We start from the raw sequence: 17,042 nt of genomic DNA on the forward strand, positions 1-17,042 counted from the left end.
TTTAGATTAAAGTATACTTAAGCAGCTGTTACACGAGCTATGACAACTGCATGTAAAAAGTAGCCAGTCAAGTCTGACAAAGAAAAAATCTCTTTTAAATCTTTTTAAAGCCTGATAAAGCCCTTGAAGTTATAAATGAGAAACTCGGACTCTGTAGTGCACGATAAGAGCCAAAGGGGCGATATTTCATCACAGAGTGAAGGACAGGTGAAGCACCACAGCACCTTACACAAACAGAGTGTTGCATCATGGTCTATATAGTACCAGACTCCATTTTTTTCTACACAAAGAACTACAATACAACCACGTGACACACCAACCCGACAGTGACAGGTTGAGAGGTTTGCTGATGTGTGTGTGTGTGTGTGTGTGTGTGTGTGTGTGTGTGTGTCAAATGTTATGCGGAACTTGTGCCTCCTCCCCAGCATGCTGTCGCTTCCTATTTACTGAAAGCATTTGAAGCAGGTTCGCACCGATACTGGCTGCAGCTTTTTGCGCTCACAGTAAACGCGCTGCACAGACGGTCAGCACAAAAACTTTTAGGTCAGGATGAGCTGACACCAAGAACTGTGAACAGATTTGGTCGTTGTTGACCTGAAGTGAGCGTGAATGACTTTTTCTCCATATTGTTTTTAAAATATTATTTTTAATTTGCCTGCTGTCTTTTTAACTTAGCGCATATATAAGCTTAGTAAACATGAAGTTTAACGGGTATCTAAAGCTCCGGATCGGCGAGGCGGTGGATCTGAAACCGACTACCTTCTCCCTCCGCCACTCTGTCATCTTCAACAAGGCTCCTCCAGCCATGGACCCCTATATTGTGGTGAAGGTGGACGACTACAAAATTGGGCAGACTCACACCAAGCAGAAAACCAACATGCCCACGTACAACGAGGAGTTCTGCCTCAACGTGAACGACGGCAAACAGATCGAGCTGGCTGTTTTCCACGACACTCCAATCGGATATGATGACTTTGTGGCCAACTGCACCATTCAGTTCGAGGACCTCATCGAAACTTCCAACACAGGGGAGACTTTTGAGGGATGGGTAAGTTTTAGGGTTCCCTTGTTTTTTTGTTTAAGTGAAACTGTCATTTAATGGCTGTTTAAGTGTTATTTCTTCCATTTAAATTTAGACCATCCTTTAACCATAAACATGGGTGGATTCGTCTGTCAGGATGCCCTGGGGCACAGATGTGCAGCTGGCCACACACCACTACATACACCTCACAATATGAGAGCAGGCCTGTGGTCTCGTACTGAGAACAGTGCCTAATAATAATAATAATAATAATAATAATAATAATAATAATAATAATAATAATAATAATAATAAGAAGAAGAAGAAGAAGAAGAAAAATAAAATGTTTTTATTATTAAAGTACACACCTCCAAGCAGAGTTTATTGGTTCAACCCGGAGCCAAAAACGCCTCAGATCCAATGACAGTATGATGGCATTTCCTGCCATCATACATTGCCTTGGAAAATTAAATAACAGCCAGAATCAATATACCTGAAGGTCCAATACCAACAATACTTAGTATGTCCAGCATGATCACTCACATCACTTACAGCTGCCACATACCCAGACATGAACCAGTTCCTGTTTGCTGGAGCAGTAACTGACCCAAAGTTTCTGCCTGTCCCATCTCATGTAGCTTTATTGTAGTATATGTATGAGAAATAATGCAAAGGAAGAGACTTTTACAATTCTTTATAATACAGAAACTTTAGTGTCAAAAGCTCTTAAAGAAATTTATCACTGATCCACTTTTAGTTGGTAATGTGAAATGGGCCTACTGTTTACAAACCTATGGATGGCTTAATGGGAACATATACTTTTATTCTTATTTTTTGTCAGATATATATGCAATTTAAATTGCATATTCATGTTAAACAAGGCTTTAACTATGTTAAAAATGCATTATACAGACAGCTTTGAATTACTCAAAGAGTATCTCAGAAGCTAGTGTGATATTATTTTGATACATTGCCCACAATAACATTTGAATACAGTATTCTGTGTAACTGAAGGATAATTTTTTTTAAAGGGTGAAAAGCTGGAATTTTATATGCAGTACGTACACTGCGGTGTCACATTAGTGTATAACTGATTAGTTCAGTGAATTCTCAGCTGGATGTTCACCATCTTTACTAAAGCTTCTGTGCATTTTACCCTCATTCATTTGAGTAACACCCCCCAGTGTGTCTGTAATTGCATGGCAAAAAAAAAAAGTATTGTAATTTTATTGACCCACCTGTACTGGGAATGCTAAATTTTTACTTTCGGCAACAAAAATGTTACAGAGATTTCTTTATAGTCATCTTCAGGCCTACGAAGCCAAACTAAAGTCGTCTTGCTGCCAATATATATGTAAACATTTCAGTAAAACAGTGTTCTTCAGAAGTCTTACTGACACTTAATTTACTCTTGTCAGCAAATACCATGCTAGCTTTGTTAGCTTTGGTTGTTCCTGACAGCAGACCTTTCCCATGTCAGTCATGCATTGTATGCCAATTAACTGAAGCATGCACAGGAAAAAAGCTGTACATATGTTTTTTGCAGCTTGTGACTGAAAGACTTAATTGACCGAACACGAGAAAACAAACAATGCAAAGGGCATTAATATTTACAGATCAGTCACATGTTACACATGTTGTTCATGCGCTTATTCCTGGTTAGATTAAGGTTCCAAAATAAGCAAGTTAAGTTGAGATTCAAGTTTTAATCAAGAACAAACAAACCAGTGAACAAATGCAAAAATAAACAAGTGTTGCTCACAGGCACGCGGTGCTTCTCCTCAGCAGGCTTTCTCAACGCTGGCCAATCAGACAAGTGTGCTTTAAGTCAGTTTTTTTTTGTTTTGTTTTACTTTACAAGGGTAACTTTTCTGAATTTAAAGTCCCGGAATCAAAATATGGACCTTATGATGAAAAAAATCATCCTATATTTTCTAATCCTGCTTAAATTATTAATTTCTTCTATCCATACCTAAGCAATTTTAAGACAACGCTATAAGACTGATTAAAAATGTAGTTCCAGGTTGATTTATAGTAAAAAAAAAGTTAACCTCTAAAGTCACATTCACATTAGGCGCTATTTTAACTTCACATCAGAGCTTTAATACTTTATGAACAGCGTTTTAGAGCAGGTTTAGAAGGCAAAGCCTGTTATTAAGCTCAGGGCGCTGTTCACTACACGCCTCAGTGTGTGACTAATTTTCCCTCTTTTTGTGCCTGAAAACAATAACACCATCCCATCTGCACTGAGGTCCTCCCTGCTTCTACAGGAGGAAGAGGTTTAAACAGAGTCCAAGATTTATTAACTCATTTTCAACATAAAGTGTTGGGTCAAGAACCTCTGTCATAAATGTTGCTCATACACTGCCTTAGAATTGTTATTGGCAGCAACCATGGTCACAAACCACACATGCAACTGCAGTGGGGAGGTGTTAATTTTACTTATAAGACCTGCTAACTCACAAGCAAATACAGAGAAGTACCCAGGCCTGCACGAGCTGCCTCTAGAGACATGTATTTTTATAACTTCCACACGTCTGCTCTCAGCCATTTACAGAGTTTCACAGTTCACAAAACTTTGTCGATTGAGGCGTAAAAGAAACTTTGTCCAAAATTTTGTTGCTATAATACCATATATGCACAGTTTTCAGTGGAAAAAATGACCTCATGAAGCTTAAATTAAAGCCTTATGTGAAGTACCACAGTGGTTTCACTCTTATTTACACTGAAACACAAAAAAGTGCTTCTTGAAACTGGAGTTTCCCTGTTCAGACTTACTCTCATCCCTTCAGGACTAGAAGCCACTGCAGGTGTGAATGTAACCTGAGCATGGCCCTTACGCTGTCTCCTCACTTTCTCATTACGTCATAGCACATTAGAAACAAATGCCTCATAGAGTCCATTTAATGTGGCGGTTTTGTATCAATCAGCAATAATATGCAAATTGCAATATAATGCAATAGTGCTATAACCTTCAGTAGTTCTCTATCTCACATTTGGAAACAGCTCTGCCCTTGCACATAGCACAGAGGTTAATTATATATATATATATATATATATGTGTGTGTGTATATGTATATGTGTGTGTGTATATGTATATGTGTGTGTGTATATGTATATGTGTGTGTGTATATGTATATGTGTGTGTGTATATGTATATGTGTGTGTGTATATGTATATGTGTATATATGTGTGTATATATATGTGTATATATATGTATGTATGTATATGTATGTATATATATGTGTGTATATATATGTATGTATGTATATGTATGTATATATATGTGTATATATATGTATGTATATGTATGTATGTATGTATACATATATATATATATACACACAGAATTACTAATAAGGTAATTAACTGATTTTCATGAGCAGTGCATGTATTTATTGGCAAGAATCAGCACTTTAAAGTCCCCTGAGAGTCGCATTTGTAGAGAGAAGCATGACTTTCAAGACTGCTTTTGCACACATTTACACCAAGACCCCAGAAGTGTAGGGGAAGTGGTATGAAAGTGGAGCTTGGTCTGCAGTTTTAGAAGAAGTGGCTGGTTAGTGCAGCTGACTTTCTCACTTCAAGACACAAATTCTAAGCCGTTATCCGCTAGATCTGAACTGTGAAGGCTTTAAGGGCTTTGTTGTGCAGAAGTGCTGGGCTGGTTTGTTTCACATGAGGCGCAAGCCTCCACACGCCCACACTGCTGTTTATCAGTCTTCTCACCAGGCAGCTGATCAGCTCTCTCTCTTACTGCTAAAATAGTTAGTCTCAGTTGGCTTGTGTTCAAATGCTCTTCTTTCTGTGTTGCCTTTTTTTCTCTGTCTCTTCTTTTCACACCTTCTTGTGTCCAGGAAAGAAACCTCCACAAAACTCTTCGTGTCTTTTCTTCTGGCTTTTACTGGACTCAAAGCACAGCTTAAGCAGAATTCTTCAGGAAGTTACTCAACTCCTCCATTTAACCCAAAGGCGTTCAGAGACATTTAACATGGCATTTACACACACACACAAGCCCAGCTCCTTTGACTCCCACCTGCTGACAGTACCCAGCACTACTTTGTGATGTCTTTTGCTTATTATTCGGTTGTTTAGCTGCTGTTTATTTTATGTGTTTGCTCTAATCAGTCTTGAAGTACTTGTGGATGTGTTCATGCAGTGGTTTTTGAGGGTTACAAGCTATGAAACTAAAAGTGGGTTAAATGTGGCCCCTCAACATTTTCCACCACTGATTATTGTGCTGCTCGCTTGGCTGAAAAAGGGACCCTACAAAAAAAGAAAAAGAAACTTCCCTCTCTATGATGTAGCATTCAGTGTTCTGCTTTTTAACTACAGCGTCTTGCTGTCCTTTACCTTTACCCACAGTTATGAGATTACTTTAAGGTCTGTATAAAAAATGTGCACTTGCACAGCTTGCAATGGTTCCCTTTCTAAAGTAAGTAGAAATGTCTGCATGTCCTGAAATAGATGCAAAAGTCAAACCAAAACCTTGTTATCACAGATTGAATTTTCTGTAGCACCACAGTTCTTTATGTGTTTGTATAAAGATAAACAATATGGACACCTCCTTTAATCTGCCCATCTGCCCAATTGAGCTCTGTCACTCAGTGAGAAGGAAACAAATTCTAACCTCTTAATGTATTGTTGTTTTTTATTATTATTATTATTATTATTATTATTATTTATTTATTCACTTAAACTAAGCCGCAGTCAAAAAGGCAAAGATAACATAACACAAACACACACACAGAGGAAGTTCTCACAGTGGACAAGTCAAACCTGTCGTCTAGACTGTAGATTGAGACAGGATATGAGCGGCAACTGAAAAGAAAATTGAGGTTTCTTCACTTCTTAACTGAAATTATCTTTTTCTTTTTTCATTTTAAACTTTTACACCAAGTCATTTTTTTCAGAGCTTACTATATATTTATACTCCGTGTCATCGTCTGGTTTGCTGTCAGTATTTTCCAGGAAGGGCTTATGTGTATAAATAGAGCTTTGCTCGACCATACGGTGACATAAAAATTTCCATCCAGTGGTTTCTGCAGGAAGGAAGTATCTCTTTCTGTCTGCTCATCTCTGTCCAGCTTTAAAGAGGCCAACTTATATATGCAGATGGTGATGCTGTTAATTATGGTTAAATAGCTTGGCACCACTCTCACTGTAAGTAGCCTGACATGTAAGACCTGTCAGGCCTGCTTTGTAGTCTTTCAGTCCCATTGTCCAGATTCCTGCGACAGTATGTACACTCTGAAGAATGACACAAAAATGTCATGCCATAGTTGTGAGTCTGGGATAGTACACCCGAAGGACTCGAGCTCTATTTTCAATGCTATTTAAATCCAAACATTCTTTGATCTAACAGCTGTTTCTAAAACTCTAATATTTTTCTATACAAGTTTTATAACATTTTGTATACGTGTGAGGTAATGTATTTTTCCTACACTTTGAAATATAAGGTAATGTTTGGACATAAATATCGCAAAAATTATGAAATATAAGAGGTAAAATTTTGAATATACTAAGAGGCATTATAAATGCAACACTGTAACATTTCTTATATTAAAATCTGATCCTGGTCCCTGCTTGCCTGTAGCAGTCGTGGGATTAGGGATAGGGTCTCGTATGACATTACTCACATAAATTCATATTATTTATTTGTATGTATGAAAAACTGTACATCAGTACAACTCTGTGTGTGTGCGTGCGTGTGTGCGCGCGCGCACGCGCGCACGCACGCACGCACGCACGCACGCACGCACAGTTTATATATACATGCATACATACACACGTGTGTGTGTGTGTATATATATATATCTTGCCTTGGTAAGTGAAGACAGGCAGGAAATCGGAAAAGGCACACAGCAAAGGGCTGCAGGTCGGCCTCGAGCCAGGCGGCATGTGGTTGCCTGCTTACCCGCTGAGCTAAACCGGTGCCCTAGTCTCATTATATTTTACACTCTACCTGAATTATAAGACTCTTCCATGGGTCATGGAAATGAACGGTATGCATATTCGCTGATATTTTAGGGTCTTTTTTTTGCCATAACGTCATATTTGCTCAATCCAGCACAGAAGATGAATGTAATGTAAATAGTTACGAATTTCAAATTAAAAACTGTTCTACATGTTTTATTTTTCCGTTCGTGTAGAATACTGTTTACATTTACATACAAAATTTATACTAGTTGTGTTCTGAAATGTAATTTCTTTATTGAATTATTTAAAGTTATTTTTCTTCAAACATGACACTTTAAGGACTTCTCACTTTTTTCCCCATATTGTAACTAGCCAATACTCGGTCATTTTGATGTATCTGTGCCAAATTACACACCCTGATTCATTTTTATGTTGAGAGAGGCTCTTTAAAGGTGTTTTAAGGTATACATGTTTTGCTTCGGATTTCAAGGTAGGAAAAAAAGGCCTGAAAGCGGGTGGACGGGCTTTTTTAAAAAAAAAAAAAAAGAAGAAGAAGAGGGAAGAAGTCACAGTTTTGGTCATATTTGTTTATTATATATGACCAAAAGCATAAAAAATTCAGCCAAATCAAAGGTCACTGAGCAAAAATCTTCTAAAAATGTGGTGATCTGAGATTGAACAATCTAAGTGTATATAAATGGCTGATTTGTTATTTGTGTAATATTAGTAAGCTAGTTTGGTTAAGCTAGTTTGGTTTGGATATCTCTGCTTCTAGCCAGATACTTTAGAACCGTGTTTCACTGTGGCAGATGTGTGTTTCAGTTTTACTGTCTGGGTGTAGTGAAATCATTTCGTGTCATGTCTTTGAATCTGCAGATGGACTTGGAACCAGAGGGCAAGGTGTATGTTCACATCACACTCACCGGATCTTTTGTAGATGGTATGTATGCAACGCACAGTCTAGTTGTTCTCCTCGTGCCTACATGTCAACACCCTCCAAGAGCAACATAACAACAATGCCAGCTATTTAAACAATTCCACTGTGTTACCTTCACCTTTATTCTACTGTGAAACTCCACTTGCCCTTATGAATAATGATTATCTGACTCATTAAATACCAATGTCTGTCAATGCAAAGGCTCTGATAGGTGCGTGCGCATGCACGTGAATGTGAAAAATGTTTGCCTTTTTTAGATGTCGACATCAAGGCACTAACTTAAGTACAAACTCTTTCACCAATGAGACAAGGCCATTTAAATGAGATGAGTGGGAAGTGATGGTGCAGGACTGTTAAAGCAGAAGTTGATTAAAAACAACACTGGGCTACATTCTCTGTTGTTCCTGTCAGTTTTCTCATGTAGGTCTAAAAAAGGTTCTCCTAATGTTCTTCCTCTCATGTTCTTCCCTTGTGGACATAATCCACGTCCAAAACAGCTGAATCAAAAGCTTTCGCATCATTAATGCGATTGACCTCAAGGAGGATGCAGATAGCCACAAAACATCCAGTTCTACATATCAAGATGATATTTTGTGATAGTGTAGGTCAGTGTGGTTGAAATCTTTTTTTTTTTACACTGAGACTGTACATCATTGGCAAATCTATGCCACCTCACACAAGTTCCCAATTAATTAATTCTCAGAAACAAGAGCCTACAGTCAAGAAAACACAGGAAAAGCAAACAGAAATGCTTAAAGTTGTGTGAAAACAAAGTGCACCTTTACTGCTTCCATAGAAATGACTAGGGTAGCAGCCAAGTGCCGCTCATTAAATTGACTTGATTAACTGATCACCAGCAAGTATGACCAGCTTTATAAAAGCAGATTTTTTTGGAAGTTTGCTTCTGTGGAGTATTCAGGTGTGTGCTGAAATAATGCCAAAATCCTTCCAGGAGTGGACAGCTCAGCAAAATTCACCCTGACTGTCCAATGCTCAGAAAAACTGCAAAAAAAACCCAGAAATACATCTCAGACTTTACAGACCTCAGTCAGCATGTTAAGTGTTAAAGTTTATAGCAGCAAAGTTAGAAAAAGACTGAACAAGAATGATGTGTTTGGAAGGAATGCCAGGTGAAAGCCTCTTCCCTCTAACAAAGAGTATAGCAGCTCATCTTAGGTTTACAAAGGGGCATCTGAGCAAACCAGGAGACTTCATGAACTATGTCCTTTGGACAGACAAGACCAAAGTGGAGATGTGTGGATATAATGTACAGTAGAGCTGTGCAAGGCCGAACAACTTAGCAACAAAACACAATCTGTCAGCACAAACACCTCACAACAACTATCTAGCACATTGGAGGAGTGATGATTTTGGCTTGTTTTGCAACTATGGGAACCTGGGCAATCTGCAGTTACTGATTCAACCCCGAACTCCTTTGTAAACTATTTTATTTGAAAAAGTGGGTGAATGGTTAGGTTTAGGACGTTATGATTAACCTAACCAGCAAATCTACAACAGAATGGCTGAAAAAAGAAAAGAATTAAGGAGCTGCAATGGCCCAATTGAATTCCAGACTTCAACCTGATTGAAATGTTGTGCCAGGACCATGAGAGCTGTGCATGAACAAATACCCACAAACCTCAGTGATCTGAAGCATTGCTCCACAGAGTCTCTTTCTTGATGTATAGATATATATTCAATGACAAGACCGTAACAGAGTAGCCAAGAGCACAATGAATAGCAACAAACACCACATCAAATGCATAAATCTAAATTAAGATGTTGTGTATTTTCAAGAAATACCTGTCGCCCGTGGAGCGCACTACCACCTGAAGCAAAATATATGTTGGACTAAATATGTGTAGTGTGTATATTGGGCTTTGCAGTATATGTAGAGGCTCTTAGTCTGAAATGAACGCCCCCTTTTCATACAATAACCACACTACATCTATGTGTTGTTTGCAGGGGTGGGGTGTGGGCTCAGCAAAAAGGTTTCCGTAATGCATGTGTAATGCTTGTGTGGTTTTGCAGATTTCTTTACTGACTTTCATTACTTAGGTCTAAACACACAGTTACAGTGTAGATGTTCACAACATAAATTACAATATGACAACTCTAGACTCTTTGTCTCTTTTATTCTGCCTTCCTTTCAAAGTCTTGTTTGATCTTTGACAGATGACTGAATTAATTTATTTAATAAAAATAAAATATATTGTGAATCATGCTAGGGTTATGTGATATGGGAAAGAAGTCATGTTTTAATAGTGTCAGGAGTTTTTATTTTTAGTTATGGAAAATTCTCTGTTAGACTTTTTTTTTGTGTAGGCAGTGTCTGTCTGTTACGTTGGCTTAAATGGTTACAAATAAGTAATATCAGACTGTTGTTTTGTATTCTAAAAATCATTCAGAAATGCCAGACATTTATTTGTTCCAGCTTATCAGGTTGATAATTCAGGGCTTGGTTCTTTTTCTTTTTGTTTTTTTTGCTTGTTGGTTGTCTGTCTTACTTTTGTTCTGCTGGTTGGGCAAAACTAATATATCATAGATGCCATCTTGCAGTTCATGGAAACAACGATGGCAATTTTTTACGTCATTTGTGAGACAGTTCATCAGTTGATTGAAAGATAAGAGGATTGACAATAATTCATCCTAAAAATAAAAAAGTTGTTTTTTTACAGTCCCTGGGAGTAGTCCTAGAACTGTGAGAGATAACAGTGTCTGCTTTTAAATGCTAATCGTTCCACCTTTTTCTTGCTTGTCCATACACTGTAGTGGGTGTGTAGAGGACATTTTTATGTGAGAGTGGCTCCCTGCGGTGCCCAGAAATATCCTGATGAAAGCTGTCAAAATGAACCAAAGAAGTAACCCAGACACCCCCTCGCTAAAATCACGCAACCACACAGACTGTAATGCAGCACCATCACATGTAACTGTCAGATACAGTTAAATAATACGTCATCAAACTTCAAATCTAAAAGAACCAGAAAAATCACAACCTGTTGAATTAATGCAAAACAGTGATGTTGAGCTGAAATATCCTCAGAGTTGAGCAGAAACACAGATTTTAATAATTCATATTTCACATTCAAGTATAAATAAAGACTTTATATCCACTTTAAAGAAATCCCATAATGTGATAAATCCATTCTAAGAGTTCACGCACTTCTTCTGTGCTTTTTATGTTACAAACTTATGTTCTTGTCTTGTTGCCAGATGAGGCCGTAGTGAAGAATTTCAAGCAGTTTACAAGGAAGCGGCAGGGAGCCGTGAGGCGAAGGATACACCAGGTTAATGGGCACAAGTTTATGTCCACTTTCCTCCGTCAGCCCACCTTCTGTTTTCACTGCAAAGAGTTCATCTGGTGAGAAAGTCACGCATGGGTGATTCAGTGCTGGCAGCGCATCTCTGTGTAGAATGTAAACTGGATCTAAATGTGTTCTCTTTTATGTTAATAGGGGTGTTTTTGGAAAGCAGGGTTACCAGTGTCAAGGTAAGCAGAACTTATTTTTCTCTTTCTGCCTTTTACCACAGTTGCCTAAACACACCTGTGTTTGTTATGAGTCCGCCATTGACTCGTTGTCTTGTCTTTTTTTTTTTTTTTCTTCAGTGTGTACCTGTGTGGTGCACAAACGATGCCACCAGCAGGTCGTCACTGTCTGTCCACGCATGAAGAAAACAGCAAAAGAACAGGTAACGACACATTAATACACTCTAATCAGCATGTTTACTTCTAAATAGTTGTTCTCTTTACAGATTTTTTTTTTTTTTGTTTAAATACAGAATGTCAAAAAAAAGCACCCTCCCCCTCCTACACACACATTCACACACGCATCTGATTAACACCTGCAGTGATCAGTAGGCTGTTTCCTGTTTCTATATTCTGTCTAGACTGGTCACTGAGGCAGAACACTGTACTACACTATTATTTTCCACATATGAACACTATAAATTTTTATGCTTCTATAAATACATCCATGACAGTTTTAGCAGTTTGAACGCAACTATGTAGCTTAGTTTTGTTATTCAAAGGAGCTTGCAAAGAAAAGCGTCTGGACTTCTTTAAGTTGCTTGAAGACGTTTCACCTCTCATCCGAGACGCTTCTTCAGTTCTAAGGTCAAATGGTGGAGAGTCCCTTAGTTTTGTTATATTTTGCTGAATATTACAAGTTTCTCTTCCCTAAAATCTGACAGGATAATAAAAATTTATACGCTAAGCATGTTTATTTTTAATACACCATTTACAAATTTTGTAAATATAGTATAATCATCATTATATAATTCCTTTAGACTTATTGTCTCTTTTATGCTATGTTCCTTTAAAAGTCTTATTTGATCATAAGTGACAGAGAGTAATTGATTGAGTTTTTTGTTTGTTTGTTTTTTAAGAAATTAAACATAAGTATGAGGCATATTGTCAAAACAGATGAAATTCTTTTCATGGAAGGTGCTTGCACATTTTCTTCTTTGGAGCTCCACAGGGTAGCTGTCTGGGTCCATTACTTTTTTTCTTTACATGCATGGAAACATTATTAGACAGCATACATTTTTGTTACTGTAGTTACACAGATGCTAGACAGCGTATTTCTGTGGAGCCAGGTGACAGTGTACTGAACTCATTCACCAATGTGGGTGGCTGACTTTAACAAATGGATGACTGCAATTTAAAAAAAATTAAAGATAAAAATTTTGCTTAGTCCTAAAATAAAATGTGATCTGCTCATTTGCAAATTAGGAGCTGACAGAATAAAACCAAAAGTTAAGTCTTATGATCATTACTGTGATGCAAGCTTTAAACTTCTTCCATTTCAGGAAGATGTGTCTGACAGTACCAGACTCACCATGATTCTAAAAAACTTCTTCATGCATTCATTTCCTGCGGACGAGTTTGAATTTTGAATGTATTTATTCAAAAGGGACAGTGCAGATTAATCAACTTATCACGCAAATGTGCAAGAATGAACCTTAAACAGTTTTCTAGCTCTAGTCCCTGACAGGGCAGACAAAAGATAAATAACAAAGAAAATTAAAACACCATCAGACAGCGTACAACAATATAGTCCAGACAACAAATACATGAAATCCACAGTACAATAAGAAAACACAGAACAACAAATAAATATAAACACATACGACATTAAAGATAACACACATTAGTATAAAATGAATGGTCACAGGTCTGGTTCCTTTTTAGCCATCATTTGAGATGAGTTTTAAATGTATTCTCTTATTACAGCTGGAATATTTTTCCAAATCTCACTACCTTTAAGTGATAACAGCTTTTTACTAAATATCATATGTCTAAAAGGTATTGCACAGGTATTGGTTGTTTTTTTTTGTTTTGTCTTTTGCTGCAATGCTCTTTTTGTTGGACTTCCCAAAAAGGTTGCGAGAAGGCTGCAGCTTACTTGAAACTTGACTGTGAAGTTATTAACTAAAACAAATAACAGAACACATCATTACAGTTTCTTAGCAGACTTACAATGACTTCCATTATCTCACAGAACTGATTTTAAAAGAAAACTTCTTTCCCCTTTATAGGGCACTCATTAAAATACGTAGAAATTCAAAATTTCAACCCTCGAGTGTTATTGGAGCGTATTACAGGCCTTTTTTTACTTGTAGGATGTTTTTATGTTGCAGATCAATGTCAGTGAAGTTAACATAGTAACATACCAGTTCCTCATACATTTAAAGGAACATTAGTGTATGAACATTTTTATTGATGCACATTGGCAGTTTCCATAAATGTAACAAACATAGCAAAGTACAGCCCTGAGTAGACACAAGCAACTTGCTTCCCAGTACCTGCAATAAGATCATGTGACTAAACATTTAAACTTTTCTACAAAGATAAAATTGAATTCTCTGAACTGAGCATGTGTGCACATCCTACTACAGGTGCTGTCCTAGAGCATGGCACTTATATAAAAGAGGCAAGTAGACAGCTCCACAAACATGAGTACATCTTTGAGACAATGTCCTGACATTTTCCATGTTTGTAGGAAAACCGAAACAGTAAAAACAATATATTGACATAGAAATTGTAACTGCATAACAAAAAGTAACAATTGCAATTATAACTACTCATTTTTATTACACTTAATTTAATCAAACTTAAATAAATCACAAATATTGAATTACTAAATTTATTTTAGCATTAATAACGCTTCCAATAAAAATAACCACTTATATTTGCAATTCAAGTATAAATTAAAAAAACTGCTATGTCATAAGATGATCAAATATTTTACAATGTCTAGTCTTAAAAGTCTATAAACAGGTTCAATTTCTTACTATAGCTCTGTATAATAATATATACGAAATTGTGGAAAGATCCAAAAGAGCATTTAGTATTGCTGCTCTACGTTTAAAATAGAGTGTGGGGTTTTGTTTTGTTTTCTTAAAAAAACAAAAAAACAAATATGGCTCACTAGATCCACCTGGTACATGTCTGAAAATTGCCTGACACTTGCACTAGTTTTAAGTAAATTCCACTAATTTCTAGAAATCCAGCACATTGAGTTTCTAGAAAACAACACCCATCCCAACATTTAGAAGAGCTATTGAGTAGGGAAAGTTTGGGAACAACCTACCTCAAAAAAATAGGGAAGCAAACTCTACAGATGATTTGAAGAAACACAAAAAAATACATCTCTTTTAATCTAGCACTAAACTAGTGCTATAATTCGGCTGTAGAGCCTCACGTAATCTGGTAGATACAGAAGATAGGCATCATTATTCATCAACATATTGGTCTTCTGGTTCTATTACTTCCAAGATTGTTTGTTTCACAGGATTTTATTTATGATTTAATTTTCCTTTTGTTATTTGTATGTCTGCGTTTGTGGTTTTATATATGTGTGTAAATGTGTATTCTGATGGGTTGCTTGTTTGTTTAAATGTTTAATATGTAAGTGACTTTATTTCTCATGTGTTTTTATACCTGCGAAGCCCTTTGAACTTCTACATGTGATGTTGGCCTGTGCAAATAAAACTGAGTTGAACTGAAAATGCATTGTGGACGATGCTGTTGCAAAGCAGTTTTACATCTCATAATTACCGTGTGCTCTCTTTCTGCAGCCTATAAATCAAGGTTTCAGCATCAACATCCCTCACAAGTTCAACATGCATAACTACAAGTCGCCCACCTTCTGTGACCACTGTGGCTCGCTGCTGTGGGGGATTGTCAGACAGGGGCTGCACTGTAAAAGTAAGACTCGCATCAGCATTCATGTCTCAATATCTGCATCCAAAAGTTGTCTTTCATATAGAGTCACCGTTTCTGTGATTTCTCTCTTCAGTCTGCAAAATGAACGTCCACATCCGTTGCAAATGCAACGTTGCTCCCAACTGTGGGGTCAACAGTGTGGAACTGGCCAACAAGCTCGCTGAGATGGGTCTGCAGGCAGAAGGACTTGCCAAACGGAAATCAGTGGTACAAACGTCTGAGTTTTCCAGAATAACGGAACAGTTCTAAATCCTAATCACAAACGAGAGTGTAATCAGAAAATTGTCTTTTTCTCTTTGCATTGACAGGTGAAAAACACAGAACAGACGAGGACTCCATCTGAGGGGAGGGATTGTACGGAAACTCAGCAGCAGTTGCCACGGCTAGGAATTTCAGACTTCACGTTCCTTCAAGTGCTGGGCAAGGGCAGCTTTGGCAAGGTAGGAATGAGATAATAAGATTATAGGAAGTACTCTGTGCACTTAGTGTAATGATGAGCATTGGCTCATACTGGACAAAAATGGATTAGAGCAGCTTAATTCTAACGTTTGACTAATAAAACATTCACATGACCACAAAAATATACAACTGGCATTAAAAAACACTGAATTTTGATCTCCATATATTGAAAAGTGAGCAAACCCTTTCACCAGTGGCTAAAGAGATTCAAAAAAATGCTTGAAGAGTGTGTGTTGTTGAAATGCCTCCCCCACATTAACAACTGAGGCCTCAAAATGGTCACTTAAAGAGGTTAAAAGCTTCAATTATGAGTCCAAAATTTGCAAATAGAGATGGTTTAAAGAGCCAACTGCAACATGGTGGTTTGTGGTTAGCATTGTTTCCTCATCAAAACCCACACAGAAGGCCAAAACCCTTCTGGGTCGGTTTTAGCATGCTTGTGCTGGCTTCGTCCTCCAGTTTATCTCGCCATTGCAAATGTCTCGTTACTGTTCCTCTGACCGATGCACAGACTTACTCCGGGCAATGCACGATTGCTGCCCACTGCTCATAATATCAAGGATGGTAAAGTATTTCCCTGCAGGAATTAATAAAGGGAATCTATTAACCCTGACACAAGAAGAACCTCACTGTGTCCCTTAAGCTTGGACAGTCCACGATGCCAGTGGGAAAATGTTTTTGGCTGATTTGTTTTTGAAGATCAATGTAGCACAAGTACCATAATTTTTGGAGTTTTTATGTGAATTTAAGATATCTCACAAGACAATATCAGAATGGCTGCTCTGCAGATTACTGCAAAACCTTTTGTAAAGCCTAAACAGAAATACTGTGGAAGGAAGTCCTGTTCGTTTAGGCATCATTACAATGCGACTTTCTAAACAGCGCATCGGTCCAATTGATAACTAATGGAAACTGCTGCCAAAAAAGACACTTTTAGCAAATACTAAATTTAAGTTTACTTGCCAGCACTCTAAATGATTAGCAGGTGTTTCCAGGAAGGACCCTAAATCCTGTCGCTGTCAAGTTTAGCACATTTTATTAGCAGTTAAGCAAATCATTCACTTTCTCACGTGGCTTTTCCTGTTACTATGTTTGTGTTACTCTCCAGGTGATGCTGGCGAGACTAAATGGCAGAGATCGGGTTTTCGCGGTCAAGGTGTTGAAGAAGGACATCATTTTGCAGGATGATGACGTCGAGTGCACCATGACAGAGAAGAGGGTGCTGTCACTGGCCCGCTGTCACCCGTACCTCACACAGCTGTACTGCTGCTTCCAGACACCGGTCAGTGAAAGCATGGCCGCACACTTCTTTCACATAAACTCATTTGTGACTTTTAGCCCTCTTCACTCATGAGAAGCTTTCACCCCGCCTTAAATGGCTGAAGATTGTGATGATGATGACATTTCTGCTGAAAAATAGAAGGGGATGTTTTGGCTCATGATGTCTGTGTCATGCACAGATCTTCCTTATGAGTGCT

The 17,042-nt window shown here is 37.7% G+C and overlaps 1 protein-coding gene across 1 annotated transcript in view; it reads left to right on the forward strand.

The window, feature by feature from the left end:
* The first annotated feature begins 363 nt into the window (after positions 1-363).
* prkcha (protein kinase C, eta, a) overlaps positions 364-17,042 on the forward strand; it is a 28,542-nt gene continuing 11,863 nt past the window's right edge. The window contains exons 1-9 of the mRNA XM_082515837.1: positions 364-1,048; positions 7,817-7,880; positions 11,091-11,238; positions 11,333-11,367; positions 11,485-11,567; positions 14,958-15,087; positions 15,179-15,312; positions 15,414-15,545; positions 16,673-16,846. Of these exons, the coding sequence (XP_082371963.1) occupies positions 698-1,048; positions 7,817-7,880; positions 11,091-11,238; positions 11,333-11,367; positions 11,485-11,567; positions 14,958-15,087; positions 15,179-15,312; positions 15,414-15,545; positions 16,673-16,846 (1,251 nt within the window). The 5' untranslated portion in view covers positions 364-697. The remainder of the gene's footprint in view (positions 1,049-7,816; positions 7,881-11,090; positions 11,239-11,332; positions 11,368-11,484; positions 11,568-14,957; positions 15,088-15,178; positions 15,313-15,413; positions 15,546-16,672; positions 16,847-17,042) is intronic.

This window comes from Aulonocara stuartgranti (genome assembly GCF_965226115.1).
Source record: "Aulonocara stuartgranti genome assembly, chromosome: 19".
Lineage (NCBI taxonomy): Eukaryota > Metazoa > Chordata > Actinopteri > Cichliformes > Cichlidae > Aulonocara > Aulonocara stuartgranti.